General features: G+C 44.1%; 1 protein-coding gene across 3 annotated transcripts in view; it reads right to left on the bottom strand.

Moving 5' to 3' along the window:
• Tll2 (tolloid like 2) overlaps positions 1-17,803 on the bottom strand; it is a 133,918-nt gene that overhangs the window by 83,978 nt on the left and 32,137 nt on the right. For all 3 annotated transcript variants that reach the window (XM_063245136.1, XM_063245137.1, XM_023561578.2), the window contains exon 2: positions 9,023-9,133. In XM_063245136.1, coding sequence (XP_063101206.1) covers positions 9,023-9,133 — 111 coding nt within the window. The remainder of the gene's footprint in view (positions 1-9,022; positions 9,134-17,803) is intronic.

Genomic DNA, 17,803 nt, shown 5'->3' with positions numbered 1-17,803 from the left:
GGACTGAATTCACCTACGTTCCACAGCTAATCAGTACAGAACCTGAGACACAAACCCAGTCTTGGCTGACTCCAACACCTACATCTCTCCACACGCAGTTCTTACAGGTTCCAGATCCCATACAAACACCTCTAGCATATGAAAGCTCACAGGAAAGGGAGGCCACAGATCATAATTTCATAACTGGAGACTCACAGCATAGATAAACCAAGACTTAAAAGCTAAAAGCAAAAGTATAAGTGTGTGTCTATCTGTCTGTCTGTCTACATCTGTGTGTTTTCTCAGAAGTGCTTACAATGTTTATTAGACTCTGAGGAGTCTGTGAGCCAGTCAGAGTGATATATGCCTATAATCCTAGCATTTTAGGAAGCTGAGGCAGAAAGATCCAAAGTTAACCTGGGCAACTTAGCAAAACATTGCCTTAAAAAATTGATACACATACATAAATAAAAAGAAATGGAGATGTGGTCCATGCACAGGCCCTGAATTAAATCTGTAATCAATCAATCAATCAATCAATCAATGTATGCCTGTGGCCTCAAATTATCAAGTGCACCACACTTAGAGAAAAGAAGTCACAAATACCATATTCACCAATCCCCTCCTCACTCAGCTCCTGAGGAGACTGTAAATAGGACTGGAATAAGGAAGAGAGCCCCCTAGCAGCCCCATGCTCCTTCCCAGCTTTGCAGCAGAGAGGCCAACAGGTTTCTCTGAGATGGCCCTGGGTATGATGTGAGAGAAGACAGTCCTAAATCCAATGGACTATACACTGAATAGAGCAAGAAGCAAGAATGAGGAGCATTTATTCAGGACATGATTTCTTCCACAGAATGTCACAGGGAGGCACCCACTATCGTTCTCACCTGCACACTTTTACTTATCATCACTCTCACTTAAACAAAAAAATTAATGAAATCATGCACCCACGTCTACAAAGCTGGGCATGTCTCCGTCAAGTGCAGAGGCTGAGAAATCACAGCCTATGTATGGGGCTGATTAAATCAATGTCACCCACAAATTCTCTCCAGAGCCTCAAAGCTAACAGCATGTTGGGAACAGAGATAGGTTGGGTCTTTTTTTTAGACCTTCAAACCATAGAAATTAGCCCAGAAACTGAACGAAAGTTTCTCTGATTTGGGATATCTGGTATCTCCTGAGTTTGCTAACTTAGTCTTTTATGCCTAAAGTGAGTCCTGTGCTCACCAGAGGCGTTTTCTTCCCTGATTTTCTGCAGTCTGTCACACCAGAGCCCAAATCCAGAGTTCAAAATGGTCGGAAGAAATAAGAATGTGGATTCATGTGCCACTGTATTCAGATGGCAACACTGAGATCAGGCAAGGGTACCTGTGCCACTCAAAGCCATGGTCAGAGTAGAAGAAATCTAGTAGCCAAATAGGTGGGTGAACAGGTATCATGATTTAAAGATAAAGACCAGAGAGAGGACGCATGCTCTCCAAAGTTACATCTTGGACTCTCTCGGTCACTTATTATTTTGCACCCACATGCCAACCTGCTGGGGTTATGCAGAAGCTCTACACAGATGGCAGGGAGTTCAGACAGCAAGGACTTAGAGGAAGGTTGACTTCTTTAACAGAGACGGACATGACCTAGTGGCTCAGAATAAACAAGTCAGGAAATGGCAACTTCCATCATAGCCAGTAACTAAAACCATTTCCCCTTTCAGAGTCCTCTCTACATAGATCAAGAAATCAGATTCATTTACTTGAATGGAAACAACTGCAAGATAAGCTTTCTTCTCTAGGTACATTTGCAAAGATGACAGTGTTCAACACTGACTTCCTCAGTTCTTTTGAAAAGAAACAAAAGGCCCAAAGCACCAGTCACACAAAGCACCAAACTCATGTCTTGTGTAGTTAACAGGAAAGGTATCTAAATTCAGGGACTGGACTGCCAGGCTCTGCCCCCCATGCCTCTAGGGAGTCGGGAAGTGTGTGTGTGCCTGTGAGCATGTCTGTGTGGCCCGCTAAGTACCTCCTCCACTACACAGCTAATCCGATTAGCAGCTTTAGGAGACTCTGCAATGTTAATTCAAGGGCCCCATTCAGAGTGGCTTGGCCCATGCCTGTCCAGAGCTCCTATTCTCACTGCAAATAAAACCTCTACAGAAGGACTTTCTCTCCCAAAAGGATAGGCATTTGCCTCCTTGCCCCACACACATCCAAAATGGGGCCACCACATTCCCTCGCAGCTCCCACAGCAGGGGAATGGGCCCATTCAAACATGGGGACACAAAGAGCTCTCTCCATCCCAAACACAAAATGAGGCACCTTTAATAGCACTATAAACCAGGCTGTCCCCCACAGCAGCAGCTGTGCTAAGGGCAAAGGTACCATGAAAGTGTCCAGTGGCTGGACTGTGCACAAGTCATTGCTTTTTCTCTGGGCCTTCCCTTCTTGTCTGTAGAATGGGGACTTTCAGCAGAGGGAGTGGCTGGAACAGAAGGCTGGAAAGCAGGAAACTGGGTGTGTACAGACGCGATGTCACTGTGTCTGGCTGGAGGGCCAGGGCTTTGGACAAAGCAAACAAGCACTTGAAAGCCAGACTTAGGAATGTTTCTTATAAACAACAGGGAGCTTCAGAGAGTGCTAAAGAGCACAGTTGCCTTCAATTTCTAGTACTACCATCTACATTACCACAAACCGAGTGGCTTGAAACACCAAGTCTATTCTCTCCCAATTCTGGAGGCTAAAGCCTGAAATCATGGCAAGGCCATGCTCCCTGAGCACTCTAGGGAAGGACCCTCCTTTGCATCTTCTTAGCTTTTGGTGGTTCCTTGACAATCGTTTGGTGACAATCCTTGACCTTCGTGAAGGCCTCTAGCTGCATCCCTCCAACTCTGCCTCCATCTGCACATGTCCTTCCTCTCTGTGCCTCTCTGGGTCACCTCCTCTCTTATATGAACCCCAGTCACTGGGCTTAGGACCCACCCTAAATCCAGAATGATTTCCTCTCAAGATCCTTAACTAATTAGATCTATAAAGACCCTCTTTCCCAAGAAACTCACATATTGTGGTTTCAAGTAGACATAAAAGTAATTAACCTGAAAGTAAGATGAGAAAAGAGAGAATAGAGGTGAGGCAGGGACACAGACTGGAACTAAATCAACTCACATCTATGGCCCCTAAATGAAGAGTGACAGTGTTCCCTGCTGAGAGCCCGAAACCTCCCCTGCTGTGACCAGGGCAGTACCCTGAGTAGGCTCTTAAAACAAGAAAAGCACAAAGTCTTTGTCCCTTGTTATTCCAGTACATTTCCCATTGCTCTCCATGCCTTCCAGCAGTGATACAGGAAGGCATCTTGGCCAGGAGGACAGGGCGACTGGGAGCTGGGAAGTCTGGGTTCTACCACTGACCGCGCTTGCCATGGGGGAGCCTCTAGTAAATGAGCTGTCCGGGCAACTGACTTTTTTTCATTCTGCAACCAGGAGAACAGTTCCAAGTTCACAGGATAAACTAGGGAAGGAGGTTGGTGGAGGTGCTCTGTGGATTTTGGGGGGCCCTTTTCCCCATCCTGGCTAGGGACTCAGCCCCCCTCTATAGGGCTCTTTCCTAACCTCCAAAGAAAGAAAACGGTAATTTACTGAAGCTTGGAAATAAGAGAATCTCTAAGAATACATCCACGCACACATTGGGACATAGGAAGTAAAGGTAAAAATGTGGTTGCTTCTTAATTTACTTTTTAAAAAACTTAAATGAATGTTTTAAGATAATTGTACAAAGTTCTTCAGAGCAGCATAACTTCTAATAGGAAAAAAATTACCAAGAAAAAGGAGGGGAAGCAATCTTCACATCTGTGTATAGAGGTTTGCACACCAGACCACAAAGACAAGAGGGGCCACAGTGTACTCTGTGGAAAGACGTCTGTAACGCAACGCTGACTGCACATGAGTGTGTCCACTACAATTTCCTTTATGTCTAAAAACTCTATATACATGCTGTGTGCATAGAGCCCAAGTACATTAAGACTGAGAAGAATCCAGCAAATTGATAAGGATAGGGGTCTCTGGGGCTGGAATACAAGGGGTTTTCCTTTGCTACTTTATGCAATTATGAGGTACTAAACTTTTTTTTAAACAAGAAGTATTGGTTTTAATCAGCAAAAACAATAAAAGATATTCCCATTCTGAACATAAAATGACTATTCTAGGTAGATGCACAGTACTATAGGCCCTCAGAGAAAAGTCTGAGGAGGAGGATATACCAGGTCTACGTTTCAAATGCTTTATGCCAAGCCCTCAATTCTCTCCACAGATGATAAATTTCTCCTTCTCTACTTTATTCCCAAATCCTCCCAGGTCAATACTCTCTGCAAATAATGCTGACGAGAAGGCAGAGTTGATATTGATATTGGTTGGTATTTATTGAGCATTTATTATGAATCAGGCACTTTAGATATGTTCTTTTCTTTTTTCCTCATAGCATCACTCTAAGGGAAGGATTAGTACTATTCCACTTGATGGATGAAGGAATTTGATGCAAGAAGTATAACCCTAAACCCTGGAACTGTGACCAACAGTCTAGCATCTTTCTGGTCCCAGATCCCTGTTGGCACTTTCAAGCCCTTGGAGAAGACTGCAGTCTGCAATCTTTGTCTGCTTCCATCTTCTTCTCTTCTTTATCTATGCTGGCCAGCACCTTCTAGGTACAAGGTGCTAGCCTACTTCTAAGGAGTCCTAAGTCAGATGTGGTGTAGATCTGCCTTCTCTCAGCTCAAGGGGGAAGGAGACGGATAGACAAGCACTCAAGTCCCACATTCATCCAGAGAAAGCTGTGTGAGAGGCAAGCCAGTGGGCCTTCCCTCACCACAGCCTCCTCCAGGTGCTTGTGTTGAAGGGGAGGCCCAGTAGTGGGACACAGAGCTGGCGCAGTGGCTGACCACTACTCCGCCTCCGTCAGGACCTCCCATTCGCATTTGACACATTTAAGCTGTGCCGTGGTCAGCCTCTCAAACACAGCAGGAAGAGTCAGTGGAGCAACCCTGAGTACTCACAAGGTGAGTGGCTGCTGTCTTAGTTACTTTTCTCATTGCTGAGACAAAATACCTGACACGGAAAGTTAAAGGTGGAAAAGTTTTTCTGCATCACAGTTTCCAGTCCCTAATCAGCTGGCGCCAAGGCAGTGTGGCTCGGCACACAGGTGTGGCAGAGGAGAAACAGTTCATGGTGGACAGGAGGTAGCAAAGCAAGCAAGGGACCTTAATAGCACCTTCCTGCCCTTTTATATTCTATTGGGCTACACGGAGCCAAACCAATCAGTGGACTGATTTAGTAATCACCTAACTGTAATCCTAACACCCATAATCCTAGCACTGCATCATGATTTAATCGCATACTCTAGATCCAGCTACCTCTGAGAAAGCCTCACCTATGACCACGTGAGGATGTGGGGGGACACCCATTTTTTTATTTTTGAGACAAGGTCTTACTATGTAGTTCAGACTGGTCTTCAACTCACTATGTAGCCTCGGCTGGCCTCAAAGCTGCAGTGATCCTCCTGCCCCAGCCTCTCCCAAGTGCTGAGATTACAAGCACCATGCCTAGCTTAGGGGGACATCTAAATACAAGCCATAGCAGATGTCAACTGGCTGCTATGAAGACCTGAGTCGGGGAGGACCTAAGCTAATAATCTAAGATTCAAAATGCCTTACAGGCTCCTGTATGGATGTCACTCCTGCTTTTTACGTGAATAGGCACCTAACTGAAACTGTAAGCTGGAACAGTTGTTTTGGAAAATGGTTTGACCTCTTCTACTAACGTTAAACCTGTAGGATCTTGATACTGTCCTGGGCATATGCCCCTGGAAATGAATGTTTGCGCTCACTAAAAGCACATGAGAATATCAGTAGCATCTTCATTTGTCACAGCTGAACACCTCAAACTGCCCAAATGCTGTCAATAAAAGAATGGAGAAGCTGAGCATCTATCCACATAATGGAACATTGTACAAAAGAGGAGAACTGTCCCTTTCCCCTGGTGACATGAGTGGGCTGTGCAGTGGCAAAGCTGGTAAAAGAGGAGAGATACAGAATAACACACAGGGTCCCCATTACTGGCAAGATGAGGCTATGGAGGTAAAATTCAGACTAGTGGCCCCTTTAGGATGAGTACTGACTAGGGATGGGTTCTGGAATGTTCCATATGTTAACCTGATGGTCTGTACATGGGCATACATAACAGTATGTACAGTATGTACATGGGCATACATAACATTGTGCCTTGACATAGGTGAAATTCACTATTTTTAAGAAACTCTGTAAAGAGAAGTTTAAAATCCATTTTAATTGTGTAAGTTCCCCTCAGGATAACTCCTCTAGACCTCCGGGCAGACCTGGGAAGAATGTGATTAGTGTGGAGAGATGCTTCCTGATGTTGGAGCTCAATTAAGGCTATGGATACCCTGCTATGAAAAATAATTTAAAAGTTAACTCAAAATTCAAGTGAATTTTTCAGATCACACAGAAGAGGTCTTACAAATCCTAAGAATGTTAGTCATAGGGTCACCCCACAAAGGTCATCTTTCTTGACATGTTCTGATGATTCCTCCCTCTCTCCAGCCACTGGCAATGGCCCTTCGATGTCCTGAAAGCACCAATCCCTCATCCAGCAAGCCCAGTAAGGGAGTTTTGGAGCCCAGTACCTCCAGCTGTTCATGCTCCTTAGCAGCAGTGAGTCACCCTGACTGTGGACACATTCCCACCCTCTCCCTCCAGGCATCCAGGCTGTCCATGCATGCATTAGCAGCTGGGGTTGATGTCCGTTGATATGCGCCATTCCTGTCACTACCGGCACTCAGTGTGATGAACCAAGCCAGGGTTCAGCCAGGAACTCAGCATCCTCAGGGCAGCTGGAGGGCTACCAAGAGCAGCAGGACAGGGGACTCCGCCAAGACACACCAAGTCCAAGCTAAGCAAGTCACACGCCTATGGGAGACATGTTGGGCAGAATCCCTATAGCCCCCAAGTAATGCCCAAGCTCACTAGCTCAGCAGCACGTAGTTCACTGCCTGTCCCAGCCAGCCTCTCCAAATCATCCCCACCATAGTGAACCCTTAAAAGTCTCCCTTCAGTGACCCACACCTTAACTCTGTTCCTTGAATAGAGAGCCACTGTCATACTCCCCTGTCTTTGCACCAGACCTCCCTCCACCTGAAATGTCCTTTCTCCTGCTCAGGACTCCTACTCACCCTTTTTTTTTTTTTTTAATTTTAAAGAGGATACAACAGGATAAAACCAATTGAAACAGACTAGTGTAAGAGATACAGGACTTTAAAACACTACAAAACCAACAATAGTTACCATAATGCCTCTTGATGTCTTCAAAATAGCTGCAAATAGCTTCAGACATAATAAAAACCAAACAGAACAGAACAAAATAGAAATAATAAAAGCAAAACAATGAATGCAATAAAGGACTTCAAAACAAGCCAATAGTAAATCCAAAATTGCTACCATAATATATCTTGCTATCTTTGAAATAGCTGCTCCTGCCATCCGATTTGACATAATTAAACAAAACAAAAGAGAATAAAACCCAACCCAACGAAACAGTGGAAACTAAATAGGACTTCCAAAACAAGACAATAGGGAATCAATGGCTGCAACCCTTAGCAGGAGATCTCCCCTAGATGTCACATGTGGACCCCTATCCTCTGAACCTATGATCGGACCACTGTCCCTAGACCTGCAGTGTTAGTGAAACACCAAAGCACCACAGGCATCCAATTGCATTTCACCTCCATAGCTATCACCACAGCCTCTGTTTCTCCGGATAAGCCTGTGGCTTATGGTGATGGGTGTGGGTAAGGGAGCAAGGATGGGGTGCAGTTGTTTGGTCCTTCTTATTTGCCAGTCCCTCTGCTGGAAGGGGCTGGGGTCTGGTTGTTCCAGTCCAGCAGCAGCCCGTGCATGGCACTGGTTCCCAGATTTGGGCTTGCTTCCTGGTGTGGCGATCTGCGAATAGGGATTCGCTCATCATTAATGCACACTGCAGTCACAAGAGGGCAGAAAGGCTTCTCTGCTCAACCTGATCTCTTTCCACTGCTCTTGATTCATTACACATTTGCTGTGAGAGTTTCTTGATGAAACTCCTGTCATCTCTTGTGATCTTACATGACAGGCACTGGGCTAGCCTGTTATCTTTCAAGCCAATCCCCCAAATCTCTTTGTAGTGAGAGTTCCTGACTATTTCAGAGTCAGGAAAACTGAACTTCAGGGATGTTAGAGCGCTTGTTCAGATCTAAGACCAGTCTGCCTAGTGAAAGGTTTCCAGGGAGGCAGGAGTTAAATGATTTTCCTTCTTGTACCAGCAGTGGACATGGTCTACGGTAGGTACCAAAAAGCTTCCAGAAAAAGGGAGGGCTGGAAGGAGAGTCACAGATAGTAGGCACATGTGATCCTCAGTCACTGAACGACAAGCTGCCATCTACCACGTCGGGGCATCAGCTCCCATACTCAACTCCCCAGACTGCTTCCAAAGATGATGAAGTCAAAAAGCCAAAGTCACTGAGCGCAGGGAGCATGACAGTCAGGATGCCAGTTTCATTACTCCTCACTTCAAGGGCGGTAGCCAGAAGGGAGAAGGAGAGAGGTAACCAAAGTCTGAAAGCTTGGGTTAGTCTCACCTTCAGGGGACTATCACCTGGCTTGTTTTGAACAAAGGCACAGCGCCCCATGCGCAAACATTATTAGTATCATCATAAGTGCTCCAAAGCCAGCCCAGGCTGGGCCAGCAGGACACCATCCCAGAGTTCTAACAGCAGCACTTGGCTCCATCCTGACCCCTCCAATAAAGAGACACATGAAGATGATCTTAGAAGGGTCAGCTCACTTGGAAGTCCCAGTTCCAACCTTCTAGCAGAAAGGCTGGGGGTTAACTCTCTTGTTTTCCACAGTCAGATGAGCACTGGGCACACAAGTCAAACACCAAAGATTCTGCTACCCACTCAGCCCTGCTGGAGTCCTCACCCCCTATCCAGGACAGGAGAGGGGTGCCAGTACTTACCAGTGCTGTGTGCTATTTCCTCCTCAGATGGCTTGGTCCAGTCTTGGGCCTTATCGATGTTAAACAGCTTCAGATCATCTTCATCGAGAGCAATGTCCCCCCAAAACACAACTAGAAAGAAAAAAAAACATAATTCAGTCAAATCAAGTTGGAGGGCAAGAAAAATGGGTTTACTATTTACCCGGGGCACTGGGTATTGGGGAACAAACTCTAAAAAAGATTGGCCCTCCTCTCCAGTTTCTCCCTGGGCCTAAGTGATCGGACTGTCAGAGAAAGAGGAATGGCAGATAATTATACACATCAAAGTGATGGGAAAAGACACCACATAAAGAGCTGTTTCTTCCTTCTCGGGCCCCCAGGATAAAAAAGAAAGAGCATAGTGTCATTGGTTCTACCACTATTCATAATATGTGCTGCCCTCCCCTGGAGGAGATTGTATGTCTCTGTCCCATTGATGTCAGGATTGGCCACACAACCTGAACTAACTCAGTGTAAGAGGAAGTTCAAGGAGCTAGTGCATGATTCACCATGGCTCTTTTCCTTTCTCAGCAGACAAGCAGTGTTCTAGACAGGGTCGACTCTAGCTCCCTAAAGCCCTGAGTGCAGGTGATGTGGAGCACAGGCAGGGCTGATCAGAAGGCATGTGTAGTGCTCTGGTTTGGACAAGAGTCCCCCCAAAGGCCCACATATTAAAGGCTTGAGCCCCACAGTGGCACTGTTGGGAAGTGATGCAGCCTTTGAAAGACAAGATCTTGCAAGAAGCCCTTGTGGGTAGACTGTGGGACCACAGCTTTCCCCTCCTCTTTCACTTTGCTACCTGGCAGTGACTTGAGCAATTTGGCTCCCACCAGAATTCAGCCCCAAAGCCATGGGACCCATGATCACCAGAACCTCCAAAGCAGAAAGCCAAAATAATCCTCTCTCTTTATAACTTGATTCCCTCAGATGTTTGTCATAGTAGCAGAAAGCTGGCTAAACATATCGCATGAATAAGGAGAAATAAACAAGATTTTTTTAAGCCTCTGAGATTCATAGGCATTTGTAACTGGAGTACAACTTCTTTTTCCTGATACAGAATTGAAGTGTTATGCTAGTATAATCAAAATCCATTCATTGTATGTCAAGAACATTACTACTAAAGACTGATGCGTGTGCTGCATAGGATGAAGCATGTGTGGCGAGACTGTGGCCTGCATTAACTTCTAAGGCAGACGATGAACTGAATGAGCTTAGAGCTTGCGTGAAGTGACTGAAAGTTACACTGTTAACAGCATGCTAGTTGCTATTAGCTATATTTCACAAAGTTCTAAGAAATAAGTGGGATCATAAAAGAATTGGACAAGGGATGAGGATGTAGCTCAGTAGTAGAGCACTTGCCTAGCACTGCATGAGGTCTTGGGTTCCATTCTCACCACCACGAGAGGAAAGAAAGAAAGAAAGAAAGAAAGAAAGAAAGAAAGAAAGAAAGAAAGAAAGGATGTTTTTTGAGACAGAGTCTCCCAAGTAGTCCAAACTGGTCTTGAACCCACCATGTAGCCCAGGATGGCCTCAAACTCACAGTGATCCTCCTGCATGAATCTCCTGAGTCCTGGGGTTACCAGTATATATCACCATACCAGGCCAAAATTTGATTATTTTAGAAGGAATAAAAATTACAGGAAGAGTCTGAAAATTTGGGGACTTGAATTAGAAAAGTCAAGCTATTCTCATAGCTAAGCAATAAAAGAAAGCTGCAAAACAAATTTTGATTAAAATTCAACTTTGTGGTGTTGAGAAATAAGAACCCTGATTCCCTACTAGTGATAATATAAAATGATATCGTTTTATGGAAAATCAACGGTTTCTCCAAACATTTAACATAAATTTATTGTAAGTTCTAGAAGTCCCACTCCTAAAATCTTCCCAAAAGAAATAAAAATATGCCCATATCCTGGGTATGGTGGCACATGCTATAATCCCAGCACTCAGGAGACTGAGGCAGAAAGACTGCTACAGGTTTGAGGCCAACATGGGCTCCATAGTGAGTTCAAGACCAGCCTAAACTACATCTCAAACAAAACAAAACAAAACAAAAGCACAAGGACATACATTCAAATGTTTATAGCATTCTTATTTATAAGGGCCTCAAACTTGGAACAATCTAAATGCCCACCAACTGTTGAATAGATAAATGAAATGTGGTGTATCTATACATACAACAAAACATTACTGAGCAATTCAAAGGAATTGAATGCTACATGTGTTCTATGAATTCTATGAATTCTAACGAATCAGCATGCCTTCCAATGAATCTCAAAAATACCATCCTAAGTGGAAGAACCGATGCAAAAGACTATCTTCCATGATTCAATTTAAATGAAATAGCTTTTAAAAGGCCATTTTATAGAGCTAGGAAGATTGACAATTGTCTAGGCCAAAGGGAATAAGGAATGACTGTAAAGGAACGTAGAGGAACTTCTGGAGTGATGAAATCTGTAAAACTGAATTGTAGTGATGCACAAAACTACTAAATACGCTAAAATCATTGACTTACACATTTATAATGGGCGGATTATACAGTAGTAAGGTATACCCAGGGAAAACTGCAAAAGGAAAATAAACTCAATTGGTAGCAAAGACCAGTCACATTGAGGTTCACTAAATGCTTCTTCTCAGATGAAAAGAATGGGGCAGGGAAAAAGAGAAATAGTACACTTCTCTCACAGAAGCTTAGTAAGAGTGACGCAGCAGTTAGGAATGGAGAGGCATGGCTAGGAATCACTGTGAGCAGCTATGGCACCGCTTTGAGCCAAAAATAAAAGCAACCAGTGCTGTAGAGAATGGAGCCAAAAAGCCCTCAGCATGGCTAGGGATCGCGGCAGCTACTAGAGTCTAAGCAACCCCCAGACAATCCTGGTACCCCAGCCATCTGTGGGAAAAAGGCCAGCTGAAAAAAGTTGCCCCCAAGGATAGCAATTCCTTGATGTCTTGTTAAATGACCAATAAGAACAATGAAAAAGAAAAGGCAGGACTTCCCAGAGCCTGGAGCCCAAGGTCATAGAGGAAAACAGCTGGAGAATGACCCATAGGAGGTGGGCTCAGGGCCTAATCAAGGGACATTCCCACCTTAGGGGCTGCTTGCGACCTGTATCCAGGATGATTTCAGAATTTTCTTTTTTTTTTTTTTTTAACTTTTTTTTTTCTTTTTACCAGTACCAGGGATCGAACTCATGACCCCTGCTTGCAAGGCAGGTGCTTATGCCGCTGAGCTAAATCCCCAGCCCCAATTTCACAATTTTCATGGACCAGCGACTGTTGTGGAAATATTTGTTACAGCAATCCTGTCTCCGATCTATCACTCCATTTTGAGTATGTATATGGGGGTAAAATTTTTTGCTTATTTATTTGCAAGTGTCTGGATGAAAAGAAGTTACATCTTGACTCAACACAATCAAAAGACCCAGGACTTTGAGCCTGGTACCACGATTGCATGGGACTTTGGGGTAAATATGGGCAGGGAAGACTTGTGAAAGGGTCTATTATTAGTTACGATCTTTGCTTTCTCCCAGGAAAAATTATATTTCCCATCTTTCTAATGTTGGCATTCAGCATGTGACATTTTTTCCTGGCTAATGAAAAGGAGGGGAAGTGATGTATGTAGCTCCCAACAGAGCCCAGGACAGACCTCAGACATGGTTTGTCCTGTTTTCCCCAAAGCCATGAAGCAAATGACGTAGAAATAGGCTTCTCCATTCTATGTAATATGAAGTAAAAACCTTGGTAGTTATAAGACCCTGAGATTTTCAGGGGTAGGTGCATTAAAAACACATGGTTTTAATCTGGATTCAAACCTAAATGTTACCATTTAAGAGCTGTGTAACCTTCGCTAAATCATTTGTCTTCTCTGAGTAGCAGGTCCCTCATTTGGAAATAGAGATCTGGAAGGATCTTGTAGAACTGTATGAGGATGAAACAAGATGAGGAGCATTCAGAAGTTTGTCTGTCCAGGACCTGGCCCAGGCTGACAGTGAGAAGTGCGGCCAGTCTAATCGACACTGGATCCTCTGGACATCTCTCTCTCCCTACTTCAGAGAGCTCCTGCCCTGCGAAGCTGAACTCATCATCATCATCTGTGAATTCCCTTTCCTGCCCGGCACATCCTTGCCTTTGTGTGAATTCCTTCAGAACAATATCACTCAGACCCCAACAGGGGCTAACTGTGTCCATCTGTTCACCTAATAGACACCTACTGAGTGGCAAACACCAGGCACCAGCCAGGTAGGGTGGGAGACGAGGGCTGGGATTGGGGCGATCAGGTTTTCTGTCCTCTCAATAAGCAATGGATTCTAACTATGCATTATTTATCCTAGTATTTTGTCAGTCCATGTTGACCTCATTCCTATTTTACAATAAGAAAACTGAGACTCAGAGAAGAAAATAACCGTCTCACATTCACACTGCCAGCCAGAGGGCCCTCTGCAGTTCCTGTCCCCTAACCTGCCTTCCTCAGCTCACAGAGCCCCCTCAGCCTCCCAGCTGGGCAGACTCCAAATGCCTAGGAAACTTCATCCGCCAAACCCCAGCTCACTCACTAAAGGGAGTCATCATGAGATGATTTGTAAGTCTAGAGGCTAACAGGGAAGGCATCAAATCACATAGGCTAGGGCTCAGGTTCAGCTTGGGAAACATGCGGCAGAGAACATAATCTCCCTGAGCCTCAGTTTCTCCATCTTTCAAATAGGGAAACAGTAATATTGTCTTCTTGCAAGGCTGTTGTGGGCAACAAGTCAGATAATATAGACGCATGCTTAGCATAGGCTGGCACCTGGTCTCACTCAGGAAATGTAACTAAAGAGCTGCATTTTACAGTCATCAAGAACCGGGACAATGGTCTGCATTAGCAGTGAAGTGACACAAGGCCAAGAGACATTCCTTTTTTTTTGACTGGGGATCAAACTCACGACCTCACATTTGCTAGGCAGACACTTAAACAGCTGAGCTGAATTCCTGCTTGTCTTTGTGAGAAGGCCAAGAAACAGTGTCACAGGGACCACCCACAGGAGTACTGATAGAGCCCAGCAAGCAGCCTTTACCCACAGCAGCCACAAGAGGGCGTGCGCTTGGCCTTTCAGGAGCAGACAGAGCAGCCCATGGTCTGTTACTGGATTCCATCCCACCTTCCAGGCCCCTTCCCACAGCTAGCCTCACCTCCCCCCCTGTAGGGCTTCAGGCTCCCAGATAGGATCTGGATCACCAAACTCTGCACTTATGTCCTACAGGTCCCATCTCTCCTAGAATACTGCCCTGGCTGCCCGAAAAGACACCACTATCCAGGAAGGTTGTCTACCACAGAGAGTAGACACCTAGAGAATGCGGCCCCAGCACTCCCCATGTACCCTGGGATTTATCTGCCTCGGACTCAGACCACAGTGACCAGCACCCAAGGACAGAACTCCAAAATGAGAATGTCATCTATAGCCTCTCTCTCAAACGCCCTACACAAGAGAATATTCTACAGAGAAGCTGAGTAGTTTGCTAAGGCCCCAGAGCCAGTCATCTGTCACAGCCAAGTCTCAAGTACAGGACAACTCTCCTCACACTTTGGTCTGAACTAGCAATGCCTACAGGCTTCTGGAGGCTGGGGATGGAAACTCCCATCCCGAAGGTGGTGAAATTGGCTGTGATGTTCTAAAGAAGTCAAAGGCAAGTGTAGGCAGCCAGATCCCCAAACTTTGTCACAGTGTGCTCTTCATAACAGGATTCCTTTCTTCCCCACCATATTTTCTTTAATAGGTCTTCCCAGGGAAAAGTGAGACACCAAAGTAAGTCTCAAAGATGCCAAGAATTCAGCAACTAATTAGTGATGGCTGCCATGAGCACAGGTGGGGAGCAACAGCCCTCCTGGGATGTATTTCTCACCCCTCCTTCTCTAAACAAAGAGAATGAGGCAATACCACCGCAGAAAAGAAACCAGAACTTTCACATAAAATCAACTGCTTTCCCCAAAAATCTAACTCAATAAATTGAAAAGTGGTCCCAAATCAACAAGATATATGAAAAACACACGAGAAAAAATGGGGCAACCTACTTTCTGTGCCCCCTTCTGTCCCACTCAGACAAAATCTTTTTTTCTCTCAATAAATTTTTTCTACTCTTAACCTCTGTTGTTCCTAGAATTCATTTCTTGATTTTAGAGAACACAAACTTGGCATTGTGAACATCTAGCAAGGAGTTTCATTCCCTAATATCATCTGGAGGTCTCCGCTGAGATCACTGGATGGAGGTAAGAGTTGGCTTTTGTTTCATAGACACCAGATTGTGACTCACTTAGGCAATCAACATTTTTATGATGTTATGTCTTTGTCCACCGCTTATAATTGGTCATACTTTGTATCTTATGTAATTTTATTAAAATGATGATAAATTTAAGTTGAAAATATGGAAATCTTATAAGATTATTGCTTCTTTTTTTTTTTTTTTTTTTTTTTTTTTTTTTTTTTTTTTGTCTTTTTCCTTTTTATCGGTACCAGGGATCGAACCCACGACTGCCTGCTTGCAAGGCCGGCGCTTATGCCGCTGAGCTAAATCCCCAGACCCAGTTATTGTTTCTTTAATGGGACAATTTATTCTGGTTTTGTATGTGTTACATTTGGACTTAGTTTCTGAACTTACTAGTATTCCCTGTTTTACCTGTTTGATTTATTTGACTGCTGTGGTTTATTATTTAGTCAGCAGCACCTGGGAAACATAATATTAAGAGCATCCCCTAGTGGGATTTGATATAAAATGGGTCCTTTTGTTAATGGAATTTAGCTCATACTTAGAAAACACAAATGCCTATTAATAAATCTTGGGACTCCTTCCACCAGTTGAAAGATGGGAGGTCAGTGGCCATTCTTAAGATTTGGAGGACAGGTTTCACTGAGACAGACTGGCTCTGATCCTCCTCTACACTCTAAAGGAAATGTCAAGCCTGTTCTGCCTCTGGTCTAGTCTTCGGCTAGTGAGGAACAACCTTAGTTCTTGAGATTCCCTGTTCTTGCCTTTCCAGGCTGATAATGACAACTCAGGGACAAACTGTCTCTGTAACTCACTGTGAGTATGAGAGGATAAGACGTCCTTTCTCTGAATTTCTAACCTTTTCCTGCCACTTTGTACTTTCCTTTTCTTGCAGCATCTAAGACTAGAGAAAAAAGAACTCTAAATTGTTCCAATCTTTTTCTCTTCTCCAACAACTAAGTGAAGCCCATAGTAAATGAGCATCTGCTAATGTCGAAGACAAGAAAGTCATCACACTTAGACGAAGGACACATACTCTGTCTCTGGGTTAGATGAAACACTGGAATTTTGCCTGTCCAGGAGAACACACATAAAAGCCATGTCCCAGCTTAGTGTCCTGGGCAGTTCTCCCTAGGGAGGCTGAACCTGAGACACAGAGGAAAGAACTGGGTGAAAAAGAAGCAGCTCTTTCCAAAGCGCCACACTTACAAGACCAAAACACATTTAGCCTAAGGGAGGATCTCCAGCATTTTGTTTCAACTCCTAGGTCTATTTATCATTTATGTGTATAAAAAATACACATACAAAGTTGTGGACTTTGAAACTGGTACTACACACTTATAAAGCACCAGGTAAAAACAGGCTTTTACTCAGCCCTTACAGATCACTGACAAACAGAAGTTACTCTATCAGCTAGTCAAACGCTCTGAGAGCACCTGCCGTTCTTAAAGCAGAGGACAGATTTCCCCAGCATCTTTCGGTGAATCTCACTGAAGTCAGTGGTCAATGGAATACTGACCAAACAGACAACTGAATTCCTTTCTGGAGACTGACGGTTGTGTGGGCCGATAGAAACTGAGAACTGAGTGTCATGGCCAGGGCTGCTCTCTGGAAGACACTCAAAATTTCCTCAGTGGAAACTGGCTCCTGACCACAGAAGAATCTCCACTGGACTACCATACTTTTCTCTTTTTACTAGTAAGTCAGAAACCCCAATTTTTCACCAACTTTTGGGAGTTCACTTCTAACCACCTTGCCCTTAGACTGTCTCTCCCTCCAGAAAACAGGCTGAGGCAGTTTGCAACAACTGTTTGCCTTTCATGGAGGAAAACAACTATCAAGGAAATGATTTATATTCATGCCTAAAAATGCTAACTAAGAGTAAGAAAGAGATATTAGTCAGCCTTTTCTTTCCTGTGTGCATACAAGACTAACAAATGTGCCTTTACTAACATAAAATATGATTGCTAGATGATAAGTATGTTTAACCTGTGAGCTTCAGAGTTATAAAACTTTTTAAATGAACTTAAAGATGTGGCCTTGTTTTGCTGCTAGAAAAAGTTGTCTAGATCATTAAGTAAGTAACACAGGTGCCTTGGAGGTTTTTTCCTGGGTGAAATCCTTCAAGATATTTGTTTGTTTTGGTCTTAAAGTGATCTTTGCAAGATAAAAGGTGTTGTCCTTTAATCTGTTTGCCTCACCCTCTTTCAAAGAATTAATAATCAGTGGGTTAAGACAAAGTAATGCTTCCTTCTTTCAACATTACTCTCATAGGTGAGACCAATTGTGACTTGCACTTGTAAGTGTCCTGCAGGAGTTAGTTCATTAGCTCCCTGGAAAGGTGAAACTGTACCAGTTTGAAAGTGGATACACTGGTCACATTTTGACTTCTGCTCTCTCTTCAGACAGCATCCACCTGCTCTGGAATGGAATCTACACAAAGGATGCCACGAGGGTTTGAATAGAAATTAAAGGGGACTCCCACTTTCTTTTTGCATTTCAGACATTGGGGGCTCAATGTTG

This window comes from Cavia porcellus, unplaced genomic scaffold (assembly GCF_034190915.1).
Source record: "Cavia porcellus strain 051 isolate PalLab524CR breed Dunkin Hartley unplaced genomic scaffold, mCavPor4.1 scaffold_2, whole genome shotgun sequence".
NCBI lineage: Eukaryota > Metazoa > Chordata > Mammalia > Rodentia > Caviidae > Cavia > Cavia porcellus.
The sequence above is the reverse complement of the archived record's forward strand: the minus strand, read 5'-3'. Positions and strand labels throughout refer to the sequence as shown.